The sequence below is a fragment of the Chelon labrosus genome (genome assembly GCF_963514085.1).
Source record: "Chelon labrosus genome assembly, chromosome: 14".
Classification (NCBI taxonomy): Eukaryota; Metazoa; Chordata; class Actinopteri; order Mugiliformes; family Mugilidae; genus Chelon; species Chelon labrosus.
The window spans coordinates 3,117,854-3,144,065 of NC_140347.1; the positions used below are offsets into that span (position 1 = coordinate 3,117,854).

Genomic DNA, 26,212 nt, shown 5'->3' on the forward strand with positions numbered 1-26,212 from the left:
CTATGTTTAAAGGGATAAAAGAAATAACTATGAAGGCAAATGTCATCCCTAATTGTTAAGAGATTAGATTAACTATAATAAAGGCTAGGCTATATATGTTGCACAGTTGTTTAGTCTTTTTCATCAGAAAAATAGCTTACTGTAGTCCACAGCATTTAACAAAGACTGGAAAGGGTTCACAATCTGTGTTTTAAAATTTATAAATTACTTTATTTATTTTTTGCTAAAACATTCTAATTAGAAATTTGGACTGCATTATTTGAGTGGTTTCAGAGTACTATTTTATGTCATCCCACAGGATCAAACACCTGAGACCAGTGAAGAGCACTGAGAGCAGTGAATGGCACAGAACCTCTATGATAAACATTGATGTTGAAAGAAAGACGCTGAAGACGACTGTTATTTGAGTTTGTTATTTGTTAATGATGGGGAAGTGCAAATTGTGTAGTGTGTCTGCAGACACCCGGGCACAGTTATTCCGGCACTATCGCTTGAAACACAGAGGGCTAACTCTAGAATAATGGCTAACATGTCTCCATGACTCTTGTATTTGTACATTTCTGTCCTTTAATGCCTTGAAAATTCATTTGTCACAGTGTCATGTGTGTAGGCCCAGTGCAAGTTGACAGAGCACAAGCAGAAAGGGCAGCTTGGGGCACCCTGTTCGGTGTGTAACTTGAAACAGCCCTTCTCACAAGAAACATTGTTCACTCATTTAAGGGGCCATTTAAAAAACGTGAGACCATAACATGCCCATTTAAAAACTGTAACTACAGCACAAATGTGTATTCTTTTAATACACACAAAAGTAGGATACATGTAAAAAGTTCAGACTTTCATGATGAGATAGTTTCAACAGAAAATGCTACTGTAAATGCTGCTGACCTTGACTGTGAAGACATTTCCCTATCCCAGCATGCAGACACATTTGATAACCCTGAGGACGACAATGTATGTGACTCCAGCCAGTTGAGAGCCCAGTTGCACCATAATCTCTCCTCATTATTCCTCAAGATGCAAACTGTTCTCCACGTTTCTGTATGATACAGTTCTGTTGCTGTGTCCAAAGTGGTTTGGAGAAAAAGACATCTGAATAAAAACACTGAAATATTCTACATTTGTTGTGTGAAGAAGTTTATTTGTGTATTCTGAACTTAAAAAAAAATAGTAGTTTATGAGCTGTGTAAAATTACCTTTTTAGTTGCTCACCAGTACATTTTTTGAGTTTAAAAATGTTGATCAGTTAAGTATAGCATCAGAACAAGTCATTACAAAGAAATAAAAAAAAAAAAAAAATACAATTTAAAACAAATGTTTTAAGTACAGTACACTCACCAATTAAAAAGTACTATTTGAGTGTAAATGATTTAAAAAATGTAAATACTCAAAACTTAAATATTCTAACTTACTCAAAAACTTTGAGGTAATCGTTTTGAGTATTCTGAACTTATTTGGGTTTATCTAAGCTGTAGCTTAGATAAAACATAGCTCCATTTTACCAAATGTCAACACATCCATCAGTTCATTTTAATTTTTGAATTCCAATCCGAAACAATAAAATTACAAACAGAAAGCACTTGGAGCAGATTAGTAAAATGTCCTGGTCTTATTTCATGATTTTATAAAATGTTGGATTGTGTGAAAAACTAAATATATTTGGAGTTCTAACAGTCTGAGGTCATTACTGGAAGAACATTAACTTATTCATTTTGAAGTGTTGAGAAGAGCAACAACTTCAAAATGAAGTTTAAAGAAAATAATTCCCAGGAATTCATTCTTTGTCTTAGATTCTACATAAGACTCCATGCGATTAGTGTTTCACTCTGAATTGATTAGAAGGAACACGTCACCACTCAAATGTTATGTCTTGTGTTTGTAGGAAGATCTAACAGCAGAAATAAGACTCTCCTGTATCCAGCTGTGTCCATGGGGAATGACCAGTCCAAGAGTCAACCTGTTGACTTCAAACATGGACAGAAGTCAGCTGATCCAGGGTAAGAAAAGAAAAAAATATATTTCTCTGACAGAGATAGGGCTTTGAATTTATGGTTTGAAGACTCCAATTAGAAAATCCAGAAAGGATTCATTCAGAATGTGTATTAATCTGCTTTATATTTTAACAGGATCAATCATCAAAGACCAGATCCCTCTGGAATCACATCTGTGTCCATGAAGACTGACCGGTCTATGGGTCGACATATTGACTTCAAAGATGAACAACAGTCTGCTGATCCAGGGTCAGAGTTAACTCAGATCTATTAATCATTATTCAGTTCTGTTCATTAGACTGTCATGTTTTAGTCCAGAGTTTATCTGTCATTTAGTTTCCTCTGTTAAAACACCACATTCAGTAATCAGAGCAGTGTTTGTTATTCTCATCTTGTGTTTGTGGCATCAATAAAATGATGATCATCACCAACGTGTGTTTGTTAGAGAAGTTAGTTTGAATCAAAGATGTTTCTCCACAGACTTCAGCAGCAGATCTCAGTGGTTTCCAGTGATCATCATCACAAAGACCTGGACTCCATATTCATGGTGAGTAAATGTTCAATCACAGCTACTACTGCTAACCTCAACAACCACAAACTAGCATTCTGGTTGGAGAAGTCTTCATGTTGAATGCTGTCAACAAGCAGCCTTTCAGATCAACATGATTGTGTTCTGATCATTTAAGTTGGATTATTATTCTGTTCCAGCTGCTGGAGGAGAACATCATCAGTTTTATTAAGAACGAGCTGGAGAAGATCCAGAAGGTTCTGAGTCCAGATTACCCAGAATACTTAGAGAGTCAGAGAGAGGATGAGGAGGTATTGGAGGGTGAGGATGAAGAGCAGAGGAGGAGCAGCAGAGATTTATTTGTGAAGATCACAGTGAACTTCCTGAGGAGAATGAAGCAGGAGGAGCTGGATGACTGTCTGCAGAGCAGTAATCAGAATCAGAATCAGAATCAGAATCAGCTTTATTGGCCAAGTATGACACATACAAGGAATTTGACTCCGGCACCTTCCTCTCTAGTACTCAAGCATCATAAATAAGATAAAAATAAAAAAAATAAAAAATAAGATAAAAATAAAAAAAATAAAAAATAAGATAAATAAGATAAAAATAAAATAAATCTTCAAATTGTACACATAAAAACAGGATAATATATACACCAAACTGGAGTTATTGTACAGTGAGTATATACAAAAATAGTTTATTGATCATGTGTATGGACTCACACTCTGTGACTACTCAGAGTTCAACAGAGCGACAGCCCAGGGGAAGAAACTGTCCTTGTGTCGGGTGGTTTTGGCGTACACCGCTCTGTAACGCCGACCTGAGGGGAGGAGTCTGAACAGATTGTGGCCAGGGTGTGAGGGGTCTGTGGTGATTTTTCTGGCCCGCATCCTGACCCTGGACCGGTACAGGTCCTGAATGGAGGGAAGATCAGTACCAATGATCCTCTCTGCAGACCTGACTGTTCTCTGCAGTCTGTCCCTGTCTTGCCTGGTGGCGGATCCAAACCAGACAGTGATGGATGTGGTCAGGACAGACTGGACTATAGCTGTGTAGAAGATGGTCAGCAGCTCCTGAGGCAGGTTGAACTTCCTGAGCTGACGCAGAAAGAACAACCTCTGCTGGGCTTTCTTCCTAATGGAGTCAATGTGGGAGGTCCACTTCAGGTCCCGTGAAATTGTGGACCCGAGGAACCTGTATGAGTCTGCAGTTGGAACTGTCCTGTTTAGAATGGTGAGAGGAGATGTTGATGTGGGTCTCTTCCTAAAGTCCACTGTCATCTCCACAGTCTTGAGCGGGTTTAGCTCCAGGTGGTTCTGACTGCACCAGAGGACCAACTGTTCCACTTCCCTTCTGTATGCAGACTCGTCGCCGTCCCGGATGAGTCCAATGACGGTGGTGTCGTCTGCAAACTTCAGGAGTTTCACAGAGGGGTCCCTTGAGGTGCAGTCAGTAGTGTAAAGGGAGAAGAGCAGTGGGCTAGTCCTTTTGTAATGGAGATGGTGGGGGAAGTGAAAGGTGTGAAAGTCCTTTCAAACCTGGAGTAAAAGTCACTGAGGTCCTCAGCCAGGCGGGGGCTCCCCACAGGGTGGGGGGATGGTCTCCTGTAGTTGGTAATGGTCTGCAGGCCTTTCCAAACTGCAGAAGAGTCGTTGGCAGAAAAGCGGTCCTTCAGCTTTTCAGTGTAGTTACTCTTTGCTGCCTTGATCTCCTTTGTCAGCTTGTTCCTGGCCTGCTTGTACAGGTCCCGATCTCCACTCCTGTAGGCCTCCTCCTTGTCCTGGCGTAGCCGTCTCAGTTCTGCAGTGAACCATGGTTTGTTGTTGTTGAACGTGCAGAAGGTTTTGGTCTGCACGCACATGTCCTCACAAAAACCGATGTAAGATGTCACAGTGTCAGTCAGTTCATCCAGATCTGAGGCTGCTGCTTCAAAGACGCTCCAATCAGTGCAGTCAAAGCAGGCCTGTAACTGCATCTTTGACTCGTCTGTCCATCTCTTCACAGTTCTTACTACAGGCTTAGCAGATTTCAGCTTTTGCCTGTAAACTGGGATGAGGTGGACCAGGCAGTGGTCAGAAAGTCCCAAAGCAGCGCGGGGAACAGAGCGATATGCGTCCTTTATTGTGGTGTAGCAGTGGTCTAAAGTGTTCATGTCCCTGGTGGGACACGTCACGTGCTGTCTATATTTAGGCATTTCAAGTTTGAGATGTGCTCTGTTAAAATCCCCGAGAATGATTAGCAGAGAGTCCGGATGTGTTTTCTCCACGTCTGTAATCTGCTCGGCGAGGTGATGTAACGCCTCCGTTACGCACGGCTGCGGTGGAATGTACACACCGACCAGCACAAACGAGGCGAACTCCCGCGGTGAATAAAATGGTCTACAGTTTATGAAAAAAGACTCCAAGTGAGGGCTGCATGTCTTCTTTAACACTGTGACATCTGTACACCAACCTTCGTTAATGTAGAAGCACGTTCCTCCTCCCTTTGACTTCCCAGACAGTTCCGCGCAGCGGTCCGCACGGAACAGCTGGAAGCCCGGCAGCCATAGTGCGCTGTCCGGGATGTGTTCACTGAGCCAGGTTTCAGTGAAGCACAGGGCGGCTGAAAGGCGAAAGTCTGAGTTCTTGGTTAGGAGAAGGAGCAATTCATCCATTTTGTTAGGCAGAGAGCGGACGTTCCCCAGGTGTATGGACGGGAGAGCGGTGCGTAATCCCCGCTGCCGCAACTTGACGAGCGCTCCAGCTCGTTTCCCGCGTCGGCGTCTACGTCTAAATCCACAGAGCGCTGCTGCTCCTCCGACCAGAATCTCCAAAAAGCAGTCTGGTTGAGTAAAAACCGGTGAGAAAAGTCCGGCACTGGATAGTCCTATTTCCAAGAGTTCCTTTCTGCTAATTTTAATAGCAGAGGGATTGCAGAAAAAGCAGAGGGATTGCAGAAAAGAGGATTTAACAGCTTTAACTTTATGGAAAGAGGAAATGGAGGAAACATGGGAGAAGTTTATATTTCTAGACTCTGATGTTAATATGATGAAAACATCTGAATCACATTTATGAATTCTTCTGGACTGGAAACATTCACATGTGAATGTTATTAAAATGAATGAGTTCACTGATTCATTACATTTCTTGTTCATTCAGGAACTGGTGCTGCAGAGTGTGGACGTAAAGTTAAATCTACTCTGAAGGAGAAGTTCCAGTGTGTGTTTGAGGGGATTGCTAAAGCAGGAAACTCAACCCTTCTGAATGAGATCTACACAGAGCTCTACATCACAGAGGGAGGGACTACAGAGGTCAATGATGAACATGAGGTCAGACAGATTGAAACAGCATCCAGGAAACCAGACAGACCAGAAACAAGCATCAGACAAGAAGACCTCTTTAAAGCCTCACCTGGAAGACATGGACCAATCAGAAGAGTGATGACAAAGGGAGTGGCTGGCATTGGGAAAACAGTCTTAACACAGAAGTTCACTCTGGACTGGGCTGAAGACAAAGCCAACCAGGACATCCTCTTCATATTTCCATTGACTTTCAGAGAGCTGAATGTGTTGAAAGAGAGAAAGTTCAGCTTGGTGGAACTTGTTCATCTCTTCTTTACTGAAACCAAAGAAGCAGGAATCTGCAGCTTTGAAGAGTTCCAGGTTGTGTTCATCTTTGACGGTCTGGATGAGTGTCGACTTCCTCTGGACTTCCACAAGACTGAGATCCTGACTGATGTTACAGAGTCCACCTCAGTGGATGTGCTGCTGACAAACCTCATCAGGGGGAAACTGCTTCCCTCTGCTCGCCTCTGGATAACCACACGACCTGCAGCAGCCAATCAGATCCCTCCTGAGTGTGTTGACATGGTGACAGAGGTCAGAGGGTTCACTGACCCCCAGAAGGAGGAGTACTTCAGGAAGAGATTCAGAGATGAGGAGCAGGCCAGCAGGATCATCTCCCACATCAAGACATCACGAAGCCTCCACATCATGTGTCACATCCCAGTCTTCTGCTGGATCACTGCTACAGTTCTGGAGGATGTGTTGGAAACCAGAGAGGGAGGAGAGCTGCCCAAGACCCTGACTGAGATGTACATCCACTTTCTGGTGGTTCAGACCAAAGTGAAGAAGGTCAAGTATGATGGAGGAGCTGAGACAGATCCACACTGGAGTCCAGAGAGCAGGAAGATGATTGAGTCTCTGGGAAAACTGGCTTTTGATCAGCTGCAGGAAGGAAACCTGATCTTCTATGAATCAGACATGACAGAGTGTGGCATCGATATCAGAGCAGCCTCAGTGTACTCAGGTGTGTTCACACAGATCTTTAAAGAGGAGAGAGGACTGTACCAGGACAAGGTGTTCTGCTTCATCCATCTGAGCGTTCAGGAGTTTCTGGCTGCTCTTCATGTCCATCTGACCTTCATCAACTCTGATGTCAACCTGATGGAAGAACAGCAAACTACATCTCTTAAGTCTAAAGTCTTTAGTATCAAACCTAAACTAACACGTCTCCATCAGAGTGCTGTGGACAAGGCCTTACAGAGTCCAAATGGACACCTGGACTTGTTCCTCCGCTTCCTCCTGGGTCTTTCACTGCAGACCAATCAAACTCTCCTACACGGCCTGCTGACACAGACAGGAAGTACCTCACAGACCAATCAGGAAACAGTCCAGTACATCAAGGAGAAGATCAGTGAGAATCTGTCTGCAGAGAGAAGCATCAATCTGTTCCACTGTCTGAATGAACTGAATGATGGTTTTCTAGTGGAGGAGATCCAACAGTCCATGAGATCAGGAAGACTCTCCACAGATAAACTGTCTCCTGCTCAGTGGTCAGCTCTGGTCTTCATCGTATTGTCATCAGAAGAAGATCTGGATGTGTTTGACCTGAAGAAATACTCTGCTTCAGAGGAGGCTCTTCTGAGGCTGCTGCCAGTGGTCAAAGCCTCCAACAAAGCTCTGTAGGTGGATTTAGGAACTATTTGAAACATGATTCATTTAGTAAATGACAAATAAAACATTTTATGTTGATTCTTCTTCAGGCTGAGCAGTTGTAACCTCTCAGAGAGAAGCTGAGAAGCTCTGTCCTCAGTTCTCAGCTCCCAGTCCTCCAGTCTGAGAGAGCTGGACCTGAGTAACAACAACCTGCAGGAGTCAGGAGTGAAGCTCCTGTCTGCTGGACTGGAGAGTCCTCACTGTAAACTGGAAACTCTCAGGTAAAAATAAAAATATTTCTTAAGTAGCACATTGGTTTTGCACAACCGTTCCCATTTAGTCTATTTCACATTACAGTATAGGTACTCTTTAGTTTGATATAGTAGAAAATGTAATTTATAATCGGACAAAATATTAATATAAATCATATAAAATGTGTAAATTCTACTTCTTCAGGCTGAGGAGTTGTAACCTCTCAGAGAGAAGCTGTGAAGCTCTGTCCTCAGTTCTCAGCTTCCAGTCCTCCAGTCTGAGAGAGCTGGACCTGAGTAACAACGACCTGCAGGATTCAGGAGTGAAGCTGCTGTCTGCTGGACTGGAGAGTCCTCACTGTAAACTGGAAACTCTCAGGTCAGGATACAGCTGGTTGTTGATCAGTTAAATCCTGATTTAGGTTCATGTTGGTGCAGAAGTTCAACATCTGGAGGATTTTCCTTCTTCTTCTTGAGTTTCTGATATTTTTCTATCTCCAGTCTGTCAGGTTGTCTGATCACAGAGGAAGGCTGTTCTTCTCTGGCCTCAGCTCTGAGCTCCAACCCCTCCCATCTGAGAGAGCTGGACCTGAGCTACAACCATCCAGGAGACAAGGGTGTGAAGCTGCTGTCTGCTGGACTGGAGGATCCACTCTGGAGACTGGACACTCTCAGGTATGGACAGACAACAGGAGCTCACACAGTGTAGGTTTGTCAGTAACACTTTATAATAATGTCACACTATGAAGCATTAGTAAAGTATTAGTAACTTAACTTAATTTATCATTTATAAAGCATTAGTCCTACATTAATAGATCATCAATAGTAAGCAGTTTATAAATGCAGCTAAATGCTGCATTCATCATTTATAAACAGCTGTATAACGTGTTTAATAATTGTATTTTCATTCTTCACAAATTAATAGTTTCTCATTTATAAATTCAAAATTAATGTATTTACAAACTAGTTATTAAGGAGTTTTCAGTGGTCTGTAAGACAATTTACAAAGTGTAAGTAAAGGAATAATAAACTATTTCAATGTATATTTATGCATCTCATTATTGACAGATGTATTAATAGTTACTAAGTGTGTTAATAGATGGTTTGTAAACATGTAATCTTACAGTAATTCATGGTTAATTAAGGTAGTTCTTAACCATTTATTGATTGTTAGTAAACTTAATGTAAAGTGAGGACTATTTATGCCTTATAAAGCATTTATAAAGGCTCAGTTAACAGGAAATAAAGACAAATACAACTCAGTGATACAGAACATCCATATATTTATTTCAACTTTACATTTAACATTACATTGTTACTGCTATTCAAGCAATAGTTTAACAATTTAAAGTCAAATCTTACGTTTAGAAAAACATCAACAAAGTTAACACATCTGGGCTGTAACAAGGAATCAGTGATGAAGTGAAGACTTTCAAATTGTTCTCTGCACTGACCAGAAGTCCTGTTAGTCCAGCTCTTCATCTCATGTTGGACGTCACTGCAGCCTGTCTGGATCAGCTGGAGGAAAACTATACACAGACAAATAGACATGTCAAATAATGTTATATAACATACTGAATATAACTCTTAGCACTGTTCAACAGGTCATCATTTATTTAAGGAAAAAGGCTGAACACCACAGTCATCAGATTATGTTCTCAGTGTGACAGTGTTTGTTCTTGTTTGGTTCCAGGCTTATTTCTGACAATCACAGTCAAATGAATGTACAAGTAAACTATATTCACTTGTGTAAGACACCACTGACATACATTTAGCAGGCCTTTTAACAGTTAGTGACAAGAAGGTGTCTGTTTTAGACAGAATATTAATACAAAGAATCACATTTTGGTTTCATGATCAATATTTGACAGTGGAGACTGAGCTCTGTTTATTTCTACATTTCATTATCTTTCAGACAGTGAAACATCAGAGACAGTCTATACTGATGAGTTTCAGTCTGTTTCTGTGTCTCACTGATAAACTGATGAACTCTGCTTCATGTTGAACAGCAGTTAGGACTCATGTTGGATAGAAAATCATTCTGACTGTGTTTCTTTCTCCAGGATGGACCATGGTGGAGAGCAGAGGTTAAAATCTGGTCTGAGGAAGTGTAAGTTTGACTAATGATGATAAAACATCAAAGTGTCAGTTTGTCTTTAAATCCAAAGCTGATAGTTGTGGTATTTATTCATTCAAACATCACTGACAAGAGAATCCTGACTAAAAGTATAATCATTAAACTTTCTATTAATGAACAACAGATCAGTGAGGAAAGAAAGAAGAAATCCATCAGATGTGTCAGATGATAAACTGCAGCTGTGTTGTGTCTTTTTCTCTCCATCAGATTTCTGTCAACTTGAAGTGGACACAAACTCAGTCAACAGAAAACTCAAACTGTCTGACAACAACAGGAAGGTGACATATGTGAGAGAGGAGCAGCCATATCCTGATCATCCAGACAGATTTGACTACTGGAATCAGCTGCTATGTAGAAATGTTCTGACTGGTCGCTGTTACTGGGAGGTTGACTGGAGAGGATATGTTTATATATCAGTGAGTTATAGAGGAATCAGAAGGAGAGGAGACATGAATGACAGCAGGTTTGGGGAGAATGATCAGTCCTGGAGTCTGTTCTGCTCTGATCGTCATGGTTACTCTGTCTGGCACAATAACAGAGAAACATCCATCTCCTCCTCCTCTGTCTCTAACAGAGTATCAGTGTATGTGGACTGTCCTGCTGGAACTCTGTCCTTCTACAGAGTCTCCTCTGACAAACTGATCCACCTCTACACCTTCAACACCACATTCACTCAACCTCTCTGTCCTGGATTTGTCTTCTGGTCGCATGGTTCGTCAGTGTCTCTGTGTTCTCTGTAGGAAGGAGAGTCTTTGAAGTGACAGCAGTTTCAACTCTGAGGTTTAAATGTTGATGGTGGATGATGTTTCTCTTTGGTTTACAGTTGAATCACTGATAGTGATTTGATGTCAGAATATGTTTGGTCTTAGAAGTAGTGAAATGATCTCCTAACCACTGAACTCCTGGAAGAACTGGACTGACTTTGATGATCACTTCTATCTGGATAATCCTGGACACATGAAGATCAAACTGAGAGGTCTCATGTCTGAAACTGGTTATTGTGAATTCAGCTCTACACGTATCCTGAAGTACAAACAGTATTACTCTATATTTTCCATTTGCTGAAGTAGCAGTTTTCCTATTAAAATCTTATTCCACTCTGACCACACTGCTATCTAATCAGCCTGGATGATTTTACCTTGTGTAACTGTATTAATGTATTTCTCCATAATCAGTGATGTTTAATGTAACATGGAGTAGGTGACTCTTGTAAATCATAATTTAAATAATTCATCAGGTGAGGAGAAATTCTGTTTGTGCCTCAAAGGCTGGTTTCCTCTGCCAGAATAAATCCCAGAAACTCAGGTAATACAGCATTGTGTTACTTTTGCACTGCCTCTACTACAGGGTTCCTGCGGCTCCTTAAAAAGTCTCAAAATGTCTTAAATTAAACTCCAGGTAATTAAGGTCTTAAATTGCCTCAAATTTACCGTAAATTTGCTGTAGGTATTAAATTTCCAGACGGTGCGTTTAATGCCGATGGGAAAGCCCAGTGGCCCACCGTAAAACATCTGATAGCATGTATTTGTTTGATTAACTTTGTAAAAATACCGTGTAGTAAATGAGAGACTCTGCGCGTAAATTTAACGACAAGTGGATAGAAGAGGATTTATTTAGGAGGTGGTTGGCGCCTGCTGAGAATAAGAACGAGACAATGTGCAAATTGTGCTCAAAGACTTTTTGGTTAGGGACCATGGGGCTCAAAGCCGTCGAGTCTCATATGAAAGGAGGAAAGTACCAGCGGTACACGGCAGCAGCTAGCCATAGCCGGGGACAGTCTAATCCCTGCATTGTTTGCAGGACCTAACATTACAAGTTCAGACGCCACCTCTCAGTCGACTATGAAAAGCTTCATTTCACCACCAGAGACCCAAAAGGTTCTCCATACTGTGGTGAGGCACAATTCATTTCAATATAACGAGGACATAAGTCACGTCTTTGCTGCCATGTTCCCTGATTCTCAGCTTGCAGAGTCATTCACCTGTGGTGAAAATCAAACGGCATATATCACCAAATATGGCATGGCTTCATTCATCAAGAAGGAGCTATCGGGCAGCGTTAGTGAGAAGCTGTTATCATGTTTGATGAAAGCATGAATACAACCACAAAGAGCAAACAAATAGACCTTCATTTGTGGTTCTGGACTACTGATGATGAGACGGGCTCACACCATGTCATCTCCTGCTACTATAGGTCAGAGTTCATGGGTCAGTCCAGAGCTGAGGACATGTTGTCCTATTCAGGTGACAGTCTATGGTCACTATGACAACCTGACAGGTAACAACACATTAGCTCAGAGTTTAAGGAGTGGAACTGTTGGCAGTTGGAGTTGATTTGTCTTATTATGACCATTTGTGATTTTATGGGATGGTTTTGGGATGGTTGGCCACATCTAGCGTCGGCAGTCTCTTGTTGCCATAGCAACAGTAAACATTCACATAAGGAGTAATGAGCTGTAAATAGAGATGCAGAATCAATCTATGTTGTAAATACAGATTAGATGTTGTATTTTAGCACGGAATACATGATTTTACCATTTAGTAAACCTATAGAAAATAATTAGTCACCATTAAATTTATAAGACACACATGAAGAGAATGATTAGTATCTAGTGTGTGTGTGGGTGTGTGTGTGTGTCATCCTCTAAGTATTGGCTGGTCATACCTGAGGGGTGGGCGGGGCCTAAACACACCTTACCCACTCACATTTCCATTCCTCACATACACACTCACTCACATGTTGTTCTATATTTGTGAGGACCGTTGGTGGCAGATAGGAGGTTTCATTGGGACATTAAAGCACAGATTCTCTGTCCACAGAGGACAGAGGACACTCTCTGTCCTCTGACTCAGTTCACTCTGACCAGACGGACAAGAGTCGTTCGAGAACCATTCATAGGGAAGAGGACAGGGACAAAAACAGTCCACCCCCTCAACAACAGGTAAGTACCCAGCCGTTAATGGAAATTAGGTGCACCAGTTTCTGGTTATTAGCATAACAAGCAATTTGTTTCAGGAGGAGTTCCTATTTAAACCTCAGACTTCCCACCAGTCCCTTAGAACTGAAGAAGCTACTCAGATGAGTGGTGAAACGTCTTCTCTAAAAAACTACAAGTCCAGTTGCCTTTTTTGAACCTTTTTTGGATATACCATGACCTGGATGACTGAGAACCTTCACAGACAAATAAAGAGACACAATGAATGAGTGTTAGGTAATAGTGTGGGGAGGAAATGGGAAGAAACAAGAGGAGAGGGGAGGAGAAAAAAAAAAAGCAGCTCCCAGACTACACTCCTCTGTGGGAGTACAGTGTGGGACCGGGGGAAAAAAAACCTCAGCAACATAAGCACATATGAGCAGACTTTACAACATAAGAACTCAAAACAACATGCACTGGGGGAGGGGGATGGAGGTGTGCCAGCGCAGACAGGCAGCCAGCCTCAGCTGCTGCCCCAAGGGCGCCGCCATCAGACCGCGCCTGATGCATTGGGGGTGAAAAAGCGGCGAAGGCGTGTGATTGGGGGTAGGGAGGTGTGTTGCATATGTGCATGTGTGGGAGTGTCCTTGGGTGCGTGTGTGTACATAAGCCCTGAGAGTCGCTTCGTCTTGCCTCCCAGTCAGTGCCTCAGTTCGCAGGATGTTATCACGATAACACATCATGGTTGCCATGGAGACGTCCTTGATCGGGTCCCAGACGGAGTCAACCAACAACAGGTGTCCGTGAAGGAAGGGAGGGAGGAATAGGACAGAGCGTCTCACTGCAGCGATCTCTTGGGGGGTTGTTCCAGCAGCGGCCTTGGCCAAGACCGGCCGGGTCCGGAATGCAGATTAGATCATGATTGTTTGGGTTAGGGCGAGTAGTCGCATTTCAATAGACACGACTTACTCTGTTTGTCCATTCTGGTCTTCAAATCTGTTCATTCTCCTTTGCAAAGCTGAAAACGTCTCCAAGGTGTTATCCATGTTGCGGTTAATGACCACAGTCAGAGCACGAACAGCCCTATCCAAGGTGTTATCCATGTTGCGGTTACTGACCACAGTCAGTGCACTGACAGCTCTCTCCATGGTGTTTTCCATGTTGCGGTTACTGACCACAGTCTGAGCGCTAACAGCTCTGCTCACTCCATCAATCAAGTCGGGCAGCTTCATGGTGCTTTGGACTGCTTACACCGTCTTCCGAATCTTTTTAATTTAAAGTAAAATGTAATTATTTTAGTAAACTCTCTCCAGCTGGAGTTACAACTTTCAACATTATACTCTTCTTGTTTTATGGTCGATTTTATTCTGAAGAGACTTTTGACACACCTCATTTCCTCTCCTGTACAGAGTCCAGGTGAGTTTAAGACCCTGCCCATTAAAACTACCTGTGAACGGAAGAGAAGCAGCTTCTTTCCTCCACACACGAAGGTAGAAAGAGTCAGTAAATCAACCTGAGGTGAGTTCAGCAGGTGAGAGTCCAACATCTGTAAATGATTAACTGGATCATCATCATCTTTCTTCATCTTTAACCGAACACGGAGGAAACGTCGCCTCAGGTTAGAAACCATTTAAAGTTGATCAAGTTAACCTGGTTTAAACATTTAATGTCATCTAAAAACGATGCGGACAAACTTCCAACATGTGGTGTTTGTAAATGACTTTAATCAAATGAGATCAGACTGGTTTCCTCTCTAACGCTGCTCTCCTGACTATTAGTTTCTGTTCATTTAAACCCAACTGATTCATCTAGAGGACAGATATCAGTAGATCTGCTTTAAGTTCTGTTTTTAAAAGTTGACACAGCTCAATAAATAAAATGAATACTAAAAACTGTCAGGTCAATTCAGATTAACATATGTGTGAGACAGATGTGTTGATAAGGCTGGCATTATGGATCCAGGAAGTTAACAGTCAGACTGTTAGGAACTACTTTGAACCTAACACTGAAATAAAAACTGGCAGCTGTGGTTGCCAGAATAACATTGTAAACAATACAGCAGAGTGTAAAACACATTACAGAACAGCCTGTAAATTTTACAATTTAAAACTGTAATCCTTTACAAAATAACATTATAAAAATTACATGCTAAACTGGTAATTTCAACATCCCTTTTCAGCCAAATTAGCATGACTATGCCTTTATTAAAGCCATTTTTTCCTGTACAATTTAAATGCGGCGGTTGCTTATTTTACATCTAATCCCATTCAATTTCACTGAAAAACATCAGACATAAGGCCTTATTAAATGGTAAAAGCATCATAATAAGACAGTAATTTTACTGAATTGTTCTGTTTATTTTAGTAAAAGGCTGTGTTTCATGTAATTTATTATGTAGTATTAGCAATGTTTTGTAGTGAAATACAATATTGGTGCATGATCGGGACCATGCAGCACCAGAAGTCGTATTAATGTTAAGAAGTATTTTATTTATTATTGGTTAGTTTCAGTATAACAGCGTTATTAAAAAGAATAAATTCAGAGATTTATTATACTCTAAAATTGTTGGTCTTATTTAAAAATGTACACATTTATTTGTATTCAGTGTTATCAGTATAAATATTATATGGCTCTCACGGAAATACATTTTAAAATAAGTGGCGTTCATGGCTCTCTCTCAACTTCTTCATGTTATCATAGTTACAGCATTTAACTGGAAATCACAACATCTGAATTTGTAAAATGGTATACAATTTATTTCAGTTCTCTAAAACAAGCCATATTGTAATTTTAAATACATTGCGTTGGTTCGAGTATTACAATTTTTCTATGTTTATAATACAGTAATATATAAATTCTCCAAGGAAATATGATCCTTTTCACATATACTGTGAAATTAACAGTTATTCATTGTTCTGTTTTTTACAATATATTCCTAATATGCACTGATTCATTATTTTTCTTGATACAGATTTTTGATGTCATGATTTTACGGCATATTAATGTTTATTTCACAGACTTTTCTTACAGTGCAGGATGTTTTGTGAATACTGTTCTAGTTTAGTTAATGTTTATATAGTTATTACCATCTAGTGGACAGATGTAGAACTACATCATCTCATATGGATCATGTCAGTCAGGTAAGAGAGAGAAACAAGGAAACCAAGGAAACAGTTCCCTCTGACTGCAGGGAACCTCCCACTGATTAAACTGGTTTTAATGTCACTCTGATGTTTTTACAGACTCTGAAGTTATGAGGATGTGATGACGTCCTCAGATCAAATCCAGGACTGATGAGAGAGAATGAGCAGATTGTTCTCAACACATGAAGGTGGAAAGTGTCTGAAAGTCGACCTGAAGTGAGTTCAACAGGTGAGAATCCTACCAGAGAAATCTGGAAAGGTCTCAGCTGTGTCAAAATTCATTCTCTTTATTAGATTCTACATAAGACTCCATGTGATTACTGTTTCACTCTGAACTGATAAGAAGGAACATGTCAAAATTTGTAAAAATGTTAAAAAATTAAAATGATATGTCTTGTGTTTGTAGGAATATCTCACTCACTCACACATCTTCTATACCCGTTTAGTCCTGTTAAGGGTCACGGGGATCTGCTGGAGCCTGTAGGAAGATCTAACAGCAGAAATAAGACTCTCCTGTATCCAGCTGTGTACATGGAGAGAGACCAGTCTAAGAGTCAACCTGTTGACTTCAAACATGGACAGAAGTCAGCTGATCCAGGGTAAGAAAAGAAAAAATACATTTCTCTGACAAAGATAGGACTTTCTATTTAAGCTTTGAGCACTTCAATTTCGAAATAACTAAGAATGTGTATTAATCTGCATTATATTTTAACAGGATCCCTCAGCAAAAACCAGATCCCTCTGGAATCACATCTGTGTCCATGAAGAGTGACCGGTCTATGGGTCGAGAAATTGACTTCAAAGATGAACAGCAGTCTGCTGATCCAGGGTCAGAATTAACACAGATCTATTAATCATTATTCAGTTCTGTTCATTAGACTGTCATGTTTTAGTCCAGAGTTTATCTGTCATTTAGTTTCCTCTGTTAAAACACCACATTCAGTAATCAGAGCAGTGTTTGTTGTTCTCATCTTGTGTTTGTGGCATCAGTAAAATGATGATCATCACCAAAGTGTGTTTGTTAAAGAAGTTAGTTTGAATCAAAGATGTTTCTCCACAGACTTCAGCAGAAGATCTCAGTGGTTTCCAGTGATCATAATCACAAAGACCTGGACTCCATATTCATGGTGAGTAAATGTTCAATCACAGCTACTACTGCTAACCTCAACAACCACAAACTAGCATTCTGGTTGGAGAAGTCTTCATGTTGAATGCTGTCAACAAGCAGCCTTTCACATCAACATGATTGTGTTCTGATCATTTAAGTTGGATTATTATTCTGTTCCAGCTGCTGGAGGAGAACATCATCAGTTTTATGAAGAATGAGCTGAAGAAGATCCAGAAGGTTCTGAGTCCAGATTACCCAGAATGCTTAGAGAGTCAGAGGGAGGATGAGGAGGTGTTGGAGGGTGAGGATGGAGAGCAGAGGAGGAGCAGAAGAGATTTATTTGTGAAGATCACAGTGAACTTCCTGAGGAGAATGAAGCAGGAGGAGCTGGCTGACTGTCTGCAGAGCAGTAAGAGGATTTAACAGCTTTAACTTGATGGAAAGAGGAAATGGAGGAAACATGGGAGAAGTTTATATTTCTAGACTCTGATGTTAATATGATGAAAACATCTGAATCACATCTATAAATTCTTCTGGACTGAAAACAGTCACATGTGAATGTTATTAAAATGAATGAGATCACTAATTCATTACATTTCTTGTTTATTCAGGAACTGGTGCTGCAGAGTGTGGACGTAAAGTTAAATCTACTCTGAAGGAGAAGTTCCAGTGTGTGTTTGAGGGGATTGCTAAAGCAGGAAACTCAACCCTTCTGAATGAGATCTACACAGAGCTCTACATCACAGAGGGAGGGACTGCAGAGGTCAATGATGAACATGAGGTCAGACAGATTGAAACAGCATCCAGGAAACCAGACAGACCAGAAACAACCATCAGACAAGAAGACCTCTTTAAAGCCTCACCTGGAAGACATGGACCAATCAGAAGAGTGATGACAAAGGGAGTGGCTGGCATTGGGAAAACAGTCTTAACACAGAAGTTCACTCTGGACTGGGCTGAAGACAAAGCCAACCAGGACATCCTCTTCATATTTCCATTGACTTTCAGAGAGCTGAATGTGGTGAAAGAGAGAAAGTTCAGCTTGGTGGAACTTGTTCATCACTTCTTCGCTAAAACCAAAGAAGCAGGAATCTGCAGCTTTGAAGAGTTCCAGGTTGTGTTCATCTTTGACGGTCTGGATGAGTGTCGACTTCCTCTGGACTTCCACAACACTGAGATCCTGACTGATGTTACAGAGTCCACCTCAGTGGATGTGCTGCTGACAAACCTCATCAGGGGGAAACTGCTTCCCTCTGCTCGCCTCTGGATAACCACACGACCTGCAGCAGCCAATCAGATCCCTCCTGAGTGTGTTGACATGGTGACAGAGGTCAGAGGGTTCACTGACCCCCAGAAGGAGGAGTACTTCAGGAAGAGATTCAGAGATGAGGAGCAGGCCAGCAGGATCATCTCCCACATCAAGACATCACGAAGCCTCCACATCATGTGTCACATCCCAGTCTTCTGCTGGATCACTGCTACAGTTCTGGAGGATGTGTTGGAAACCAGAGAGGGAGGAGAGCTGCCCAAGACCCTGACTGAGATGTACATCCACTTCCTGGTGGTTCAGACCAAAGTGAAGAAGGTCAAGTATGATGGAGGAGCTGAGACAGATCCACACTGGAGTCCAGAGAGCAGGAAGATGATTGAGTCTCTGGGAAAACTGGCTTTTGATCAGCTGCAGAAAGGAAACCTGATCTTCTATGAATCAGACCTGACAGAGTGTGGCATCCATATCAGAGCAGCCTCAGTGTACTCAGGAGTGTTCACACAGATCTTTAAAGAGGAGAGAGGACTGTACCAGGACAAGGTGTTCTGCTTCGTCCATCTGAGCGTTCAGGAGTTTCTGGCTGCTCTTCATGTCCATCTGACCTTCATCAACTCTGATGTCAACCTGATTGAAGAAAAGAAGAAAACAACCTCCTCATGGTCCTGGTTGTCCTTGTGGTCTTTGATGTCCAAACACAAACCTGATCCATTGCTCTTCTATCAGAGTGCTGTGGACAAGGCCTTACAGAGTCCAAATGGACACCTGGACTTGTTCCTCCGCTTCCTCCTGGGTCTTTCACTGCAGACCAATCAGACTCTCCTACGAGGCCTGCTGACACAGACAGGAAGTAGCTCACAGACCAATCAGGATACAGTCCAGTACATCAAGGAGAAGATCAGTGAGAATCTGTCTGCAGAGAGAAGCATCAATCTGTTCCACTGTCTGAATGAACTGAATGATGGTTCTCTAGTGGAGGAGATCCAACAGTTCCTGAGATCAGGAAGACTTTCCACAGATGAACTCTCTCCTGCTCAGTGGTCAGCTCTGGTCTTCATCTTACTGTCATCAGAAGAAGATCTGGACGTGTTTGACCTGAAGAAATACTCTGCATCAGAGGAGACTCTTCTGAGGCTGCTGCCAGTGGTCAAAGCCTCCAACAAAGCTCTGTAGGTGGATTTAGGAACTATTTGAAACATGATTCATTTAGTAAATGACAAATAAAACATTTGATGTTGATTCTTCTTCAGGCTGAGCAGTTGTAACCTCTCAAAGAGAAGCTGTGGAGCTCTGTCCTCAGTTCTCAGATCCCAGTCCTCCAGTCTGAGAGAGCTGGACCTGAGTAACAACAACCTGCAGGATTCAGGAGTGAAGCTGCTGTCTGCTGGACTGGAGAGTCCTCACTGGAAACTGGAAACTCTCAGGTCAGGATACAGCTGGTTGTTGATCAGTTAAATCCTGATTTAGGTTCATGTTGGTGCAGAAGTTCAACATCTGGAGGATTTTCCTTCTTCTTCTTGATTTTCTGATATTTTTCTATCTCCAGTCTGTCAGGTTGTCTGATCACAGAGGAAGGCTGTTCTTCTCTGGCCTCAGCTCTGAGCTCCAACCCCTCCCACCTGAGAGAGCTGGACATGAGCTACAACCATCCAGGAGACAAGGGAGTGAAGCTGCTGTCTGCTGGACTGGAGGATCCACTCTGGAGACTGGACACTCTCAGGTATAAACAGACAACAGGAGCTCACACAGTGTAGGTTTGTCGGTAACACTTTATAATAATGTCACACTATGAAGCATTAGTAAAATATTAGTAAACACTTAATTTATCATTTATAAAGCATTAGTCCTACATTAATAGATCATTAGTAAGCAGTTTATCAATGCAGCTGTATATGCTTCATTCATAATATATAAGCATCTGTATAATGTGTTTAATAATTGTATTTTTATTCTTTACAAATTATTGCTTTGTCATTTATAAATTCAAAATTAATGTATTTACAAACTAGGTATTAAAGAGTTTTCAGTGGTCCGTAAAGGCAAGTTACCAAGTGTAAGTAAAGGAATAATAAACTTTTTAAATGTACATTTATGCATCTTATTATTGACACATGTATTAATAGCTACAAAGTGTGTTAATAGATTGTTTGTAAACATGTAATCTTACTGTAATTCATGGTTAATTAAGGTAGTTCTTAACCATTTATTGATTGTTAGTAAACTTAATGTAAAGTGAGGACTATGTATGCCTTATAAAGCATTTATAAAGGCTCAGTTAACAGGAAATAAAGACAAATACAACTCAGTGATACAGAACATCCATATATTTATTTCAACTTTACATTTAACATTTAACATTACATTGTTACTGCTATTCAAGCAATAGTTTAACAATTTAAAGTCAAATCTTACATTTAGAAAAACATCAGTATTAAAGTTAACACATCTGGGCTGTAACAAGGAATCAGTGATGAAGTGAAGACTTTCAAATTGTTCTCTGCACTGACCAGAAGTCCTGTTAGTCCAGCTCTTCATCTCATGTTGGACGTCACTGCAGCCTGTCTGGATCAGCTGGAGGAAAACTATACACAGACAAATAGACATGTCAAATAATGTAATATAACATACTGAATATAACTCTTCGCACTGTTCAACAGGTCATCATTTATTTAAGGAAAAAGGCTGAACACCACAGTCATCAGATTATGTTCTCAGTGTGACAGTGTTTGTTCTTGTTTGGTTCCAGGCTTATTTCTGACAATCACAGTCAAATGAATGTACAAGTAAACTATATTCACTTGTGTAAGACACCACTGACATACATTTAGCAGGCCTTTTAACAGTTAGTGACAAGAAGGTGTCGTTTTTAGACAGAATATTAATACAAAGAATCACATTTTGGTTTCATGATCAATATTTGACAGTGGAGACTGAGCTCTGTTTATTTCTACATTTCATTATCTTTCAGACAGTGAAACATCAGAGACAGTCTATACTGATGAGTTTCAGTCTGTTTCTGTGTCTCACTGATAAACTGATGAACTCTGCTTCATGTTGAACAGCAGTTAGGACTCATGTTGGATAGAAAATCATTCTGACTGTGTTTCTTTCTCCAGGATGGACCATGGTGGAGAGCAGAGGTTAAAATCTGGTCTGAGGAAGTGTAAGTTTGACTAATGATGATAAAACATCAAAGTGTCAGTTTGTCTTTAAATCCAAAGCTGATAGTTGTGGTATTTATTCATTCAAACATCACTGACAAGAGAATCCTGACTAAATGTATCATCATTAAACTTTCTATTAATGAACAACAGATCAGTGAGGAAAGAAAGAAGAAATCCATCAGATGTGTCAGATGATAAACTGCAGCTGTGTTGTGTCTTTTTCTCTCCATCAGATTTCTGTCAACTTGAAGTGGACACAAACTCAGTCAACAGAAAACTCAAACTGTCTGACAACAACAGGAAGGTGACATATGTGAGAGAGGAGCAGCCATATCCTGATCATCCAGACAGATTTGACTACTGGAATCAGCTGCTATGTAGAAATGTTCTGACTGGTCGCTGTTACTGGGAGGTTGACTGGAGAGGATATGTTTATATATCAGTGAGTTATAGAGGAATCAGAAGGAGAGGAGACATGAATGACAGCAGGTTTGGGGAGAATGATCAGTCCTGGAGTCTGAGCATCTCTGCTGGTGGTTACTCTGTCTGGCACAATAACAGAGAAACATCCATCTCCTCCTCCTCTGTCTCTAACAGAGTATCAGTGTATGTGGACTGTCCTGCTGGAACTCTGTCCTTCTACAGAGTCTCCTCTGACAAACTGATCCACCTCTACACCTTCAACACCACATTCACTCAACCTCTCTGTCCTGGATTTGTCTTCTGGTCGCATGGTTCCTCAGTGTCTCTGTGTTCTCTGTAGGAAGGAGAGTCTTTGAAGTGACAGCAGTTTCAACTCTGAGGTTTAAATGTTGATGGTGGATGATGTTTCTCTTTGGTTTACAGTTGAATCACTGGTGGTTCACTTTTATGATCAATACACAGAAATTTCTGGTCTTCAACCTTGGTTTATTTGACTCAATTTTTCCTTGAGTGCCACTGAAAGCTGTGCTAATGCATCAGATTGAAACCATAGTTGTTGTTGGGTTGTTGTTTTTTACAGAGTTTTATAAACATTTATACAATGACTCTGATGAATCTGATGAATTTTTAGAAAATCAATATACATCGTTCAGATTCTACGTTATATTATATAGGTCTGTTGAGGTATATGTTCTGTAGTATTCTTGTGTTCTTTCAGGGGAGCTGGACAGATAGCTGATCGGAGTCAAGCCCATTGCCGATGGAAAGAACTGCGAGTAGTAAAGAAAGATTACAATTTCAAGGTTAATACGACAGAGGCAGGAGGCAGAAAGTGATTAATTAATGGAAACTGAAGTATTAATCATAAACTCTAACACTAGTAAATCAATCTGCCTTGCTTATGATAAATTTACACTCACCGGCCACTTTATTAGGTACACCATTCTAGTACCGGGTTGGACCCCCTTTTGCCTTCAGAACTGCTTTAATCCTTCGTGGCATAGATTCAACAAGGTACTGGAAACATTACTCAGAGAGTTTGGTCCATATTGACATGATAGCATCACGCAGTTGCTGCAGATTTGTCGGCTGCACATCCATGATGCGAATCGCCCGTTCCACCACATCCCAAAGGTGCTCTATTGGATTGAGATCTGGTGACTGTGGAGGCCATTTGAGTACAGTGAACTCATTGTCATGTTCAAGAAACCAGTCTGAGATGATTCGCGCTTAATGACATGGCGCGTTATCCTGCTGGAAGTAGCCATCAGAAGATGGGTACACTGTGGTCATAAAGGGATGGACATGGTCAGCAACAATACTCAGGTAGGCTGTGGCGTTGACACGATGCTCAATTGGTACTAATGGGCCCAAATTGTGCCAAGAAAATATCCCCCACACCATTACACCACCACCACCAGCCTGAACCGTTGATACAAGGCAGGATGGATCCATGCTTTCATGTTGTTGACGCCAAATTCTGACCCTACCATCCGAATGTCGCAGCAGAAATCGAGACTCATCAGACCAGGCAACGTTTTTCCAATCTTCTATTGTCCAATTTTGGTGAGCCTGTGCGAATTGTAGCATTAACTTCCGTTTCCGGCCAGACGTGATGCATGTGATGCATGTGTCTCTGACAAACATTTCTTGTTTGTTCGAGACTTTTTGAGTTAAAAACGAATTATTTTGCAAAACGAACCAGTGATTTATTTGAGATACACTATACTTTACCATCCAAGGAAGATAACACTTTAAAACTGTATCTGAGATGGCCGAAAAAGTGAAACAAACGCGCAACCGAGCGCAGGATAAGGACGAGGAGGAGACCAACCTGCTCCTAAAAGAGATGAAAGTGATCCAGGTGAAAGTGGATAACATTGAGGAACAGCTAAACAGCAAGGTAGATGGGCTCTACATGTCGCTGGAGAAGATTTTGACAGTTGAACTGCAGAAGTGCGTTAAAGAAATACAAGACAACATTGATTTGGAAATTGGCGCACTTAAGTCGCGTTTGGATCAGTTGGAGGAGAAAATTAATTTAAACATCTCCAGCGCTCCAAACAAATACGACCCTGATGTGACGATTGTCATCATGGGTTTACCATATAATGAAGACGAAGATTTAGCCGAGAAAGTAAAGGAAGTGTTTGAAGATGGCTGTGCTTGTGAGCAAATACTGACGCCAGTGGCAATGCAGAGATTGCGAGCCAGAGGTCCGGGTCCCGGTGTGGTGAAAGTGGCTTTTGCTTCGGTGAGAGAAAAGGTGGCAGTGCTCCGTGGGAAACAAAACCTGAAATCCAACCCGAAGTTCAAAAGAGTGTTTGTTCAATCTGCTAAGTCACACACGGATCGGATCATGGAATCAAACTTTAAAATGCTTCTGCGGGATCTACCAGTTGGAAAGGATTTGTACGTGTCGGGAAACGGGAGGCTCATTAAACGAGGCGCACCTGAGACAGTAACACCTGCAACAGGCCAGCAGAGCACTGGAGCACGGAGACGCTGAGGAGCTGTTGCCCAACCTGTAAGAAATGACTCATCCTGTTTGTCTCTTGTGCACTGGAATATAAATGGATGGACCTCTACAAACTACGAGCTTCGAAGTTTATTATTACAATCGCAAAATCCAGATATTATTTCCCTTAATGAGACACATTTATCCGGTGATGGTGTTATTGAGTTAACTGACTACACGTGGTTTGGAAACAACAGAAACAAACATATACGTGCCCCAAAGGGTTCAGGAGGAGTCGGACTCTTAGTTAAAAATGAACTTTTTGAATGCTTTAAAATAAATGTTGTGGATAAATCTGTGGACGGCATAATTGGAGTACGGTTTGAACATCGAGAGCTGCAGTATAGTTTCGTGATTTTCTCCTGTTATCTGTCCCCAAAAGGCTCTGTAAGGGGAAGAGACTGCAACACGTTTTTTAGTTGTTTACTAACCCAAGTTTATTCTTTGGATACAGACGCAATTTATATTTGTGGTGACTTTAATAGTCGTATTTCAGATAAAGAGGACTGTATTGGGGATTTAGACAATGTTCCACCGAGAGTGGTCATAGATCGATCACTAAATGGTGAATCCTTCCTTGAATTTCTTAGGGACTCTAAATGCTGTGTTTTAAATGGCAGGAAAAATCTAAATGATGATAATTTTACTTCCGTATCAGTAAGAGGAAAAGCTGTGGTGGACTATATAGTCACACCTCATAATTGCTTTGAGTCTTGTCTTGCCTTTAAAGTAATTACTGCTACAGACCTTTTAGATCAAAATGCTGCAACCTGTATGAGCCTTATTGGAGAAAGATGTCATTTACCGGATCACTCACTCTTACTGTTAACATTTAAAGTTGGAGATCAAATAACAGAAGAAAATGAATCAGTTTCACAATCCAAAAAGAGATGCAGAACTTTTCCTGAAAACTTTTTGTCCTCTGACATGTGTCGCTTTGCATTATTAGAATTAATAAAACAACTTGAATCTTGTCAAAGAACACAAAATAGTGTTGATCGGTGGTACAAGGAGTTCTGTGATATGATGATTTTAGAAATGGATAAATGTCAACCTAAACATTTAAATAAATACAAATTCAAGCAGTCAGTAAGATGCTCTAAGCCTTTCTGGAATTTTGAGCTCCAAAAACTGTGGAAAGAACGAAAAATAGCTGAAAAGAATTATCTTCGATGTAATGATCCAGTGAAGAAACATCAATTGAGAGAAAATTATAGGCAAGTACAGTCTATATTTGATAAAAAATTAAGGTTCTATAAAAGGAAGTTTAGTAGAGGGCAGTCCTTGAGATTAGACTATTTACAAACTAATAATCCACAACAATTTTGGAGGGAAATTAATAAATTAGGCCCAAGGAGAATACAGAAAATACCTATGGAGGTTGTCCTAAGTGATGATGTCCTGGAATGCAGGAAAGATTTTGTAATTAAAAAGTGGGAGACCGATTTTGCTGATTTATTTTCAGGAAGTAATATTCCACCTATTTTTGATGATGCTTTTCTTGAAGATGCATGTAAATTAAAGGATAATTTAGAGAGAAATATGGGCGCACCAAATTTATTTTTGAATTGTGATATTACTCTGGAAGAAGTGAAAGCTGCTATAAATTAGTCTAAGCTGAAAAAAGCAGTAGGTGTGGAAGATATCCCAAATGAAGTGTTAAAGTCACCTCCTCTCTTAAACATGCTTTTCTGTTTGTTTAGGTTTTGTTTTAGACACAGTATTGTTCCTTCCGTGTGGCATAAGTCTATTATTAAACCTATCCCAAAGTCATCTAAGAATGACCCTAGGATACCACTCAATTACAGGGGAATCAGCCTTCTTAGCACCGTTTATAAATTGTATAGTAGTATTTTGAATGCTAGGCTGACCG

General features: G+C 40.9%; 1 protein-coding gene and 1 pseudogene across 2 annotated transcripts in view; both read left to right on the plus strand.

The window, feature by feature from the left end:
- Window positions 1–10,542, plus strand: part of LOC311499380 — a 44,677-nt pseudogene extending 34,135 nt beyond the window's left edge. Inside the window, exons 7-12 of the transcript in view lie at window positions 5,637–7,440; window positions 7,522–7,695; window positions 7,871–8,044; window positions 8,167–8,340; window positions 9,729–9,775; window positions 10,010–10,542. The product of the transcript in view is annotated as an uncharacterized misc_RNA (transcript). The remainder of the gene's footprint in view (window positions 1–5,636; window positions 7,441–7,521; window positions 7,696–7,870; window positions 8,045–8,166; window positions 8,341–9,728; window positions 9,776–10,009) is intronic.
- A 7,263-nt stretch (window positions 10,543–17,805) lies between these two features.
- LOC311498924 (protein NLRC3-like) lies at window positions 17,806–22,161 on the plus strand (the record flags this gene model as incomplete). The annotated part of the gene is made up of 5 exons (XM_084559711.1): window positions 17,806–19,403; window positions 19,485–19,658; window positions 19,781–19,954; window positions 21,351–21,397; window positions 21,632–22,161. The coding sequence occupies exons 1-5, from the start codon at window positions 17,860–17,862 to the stop codon at window positions 22,159–22,161; spliced, it is 2,469 nt and encodes an 822-aa protein (XP_084415837.1). The 5' UTR covers window positions 17,806–17,859.
- Window positions 22,162–26,212: the final 4,051 nt, after the last annotated feature.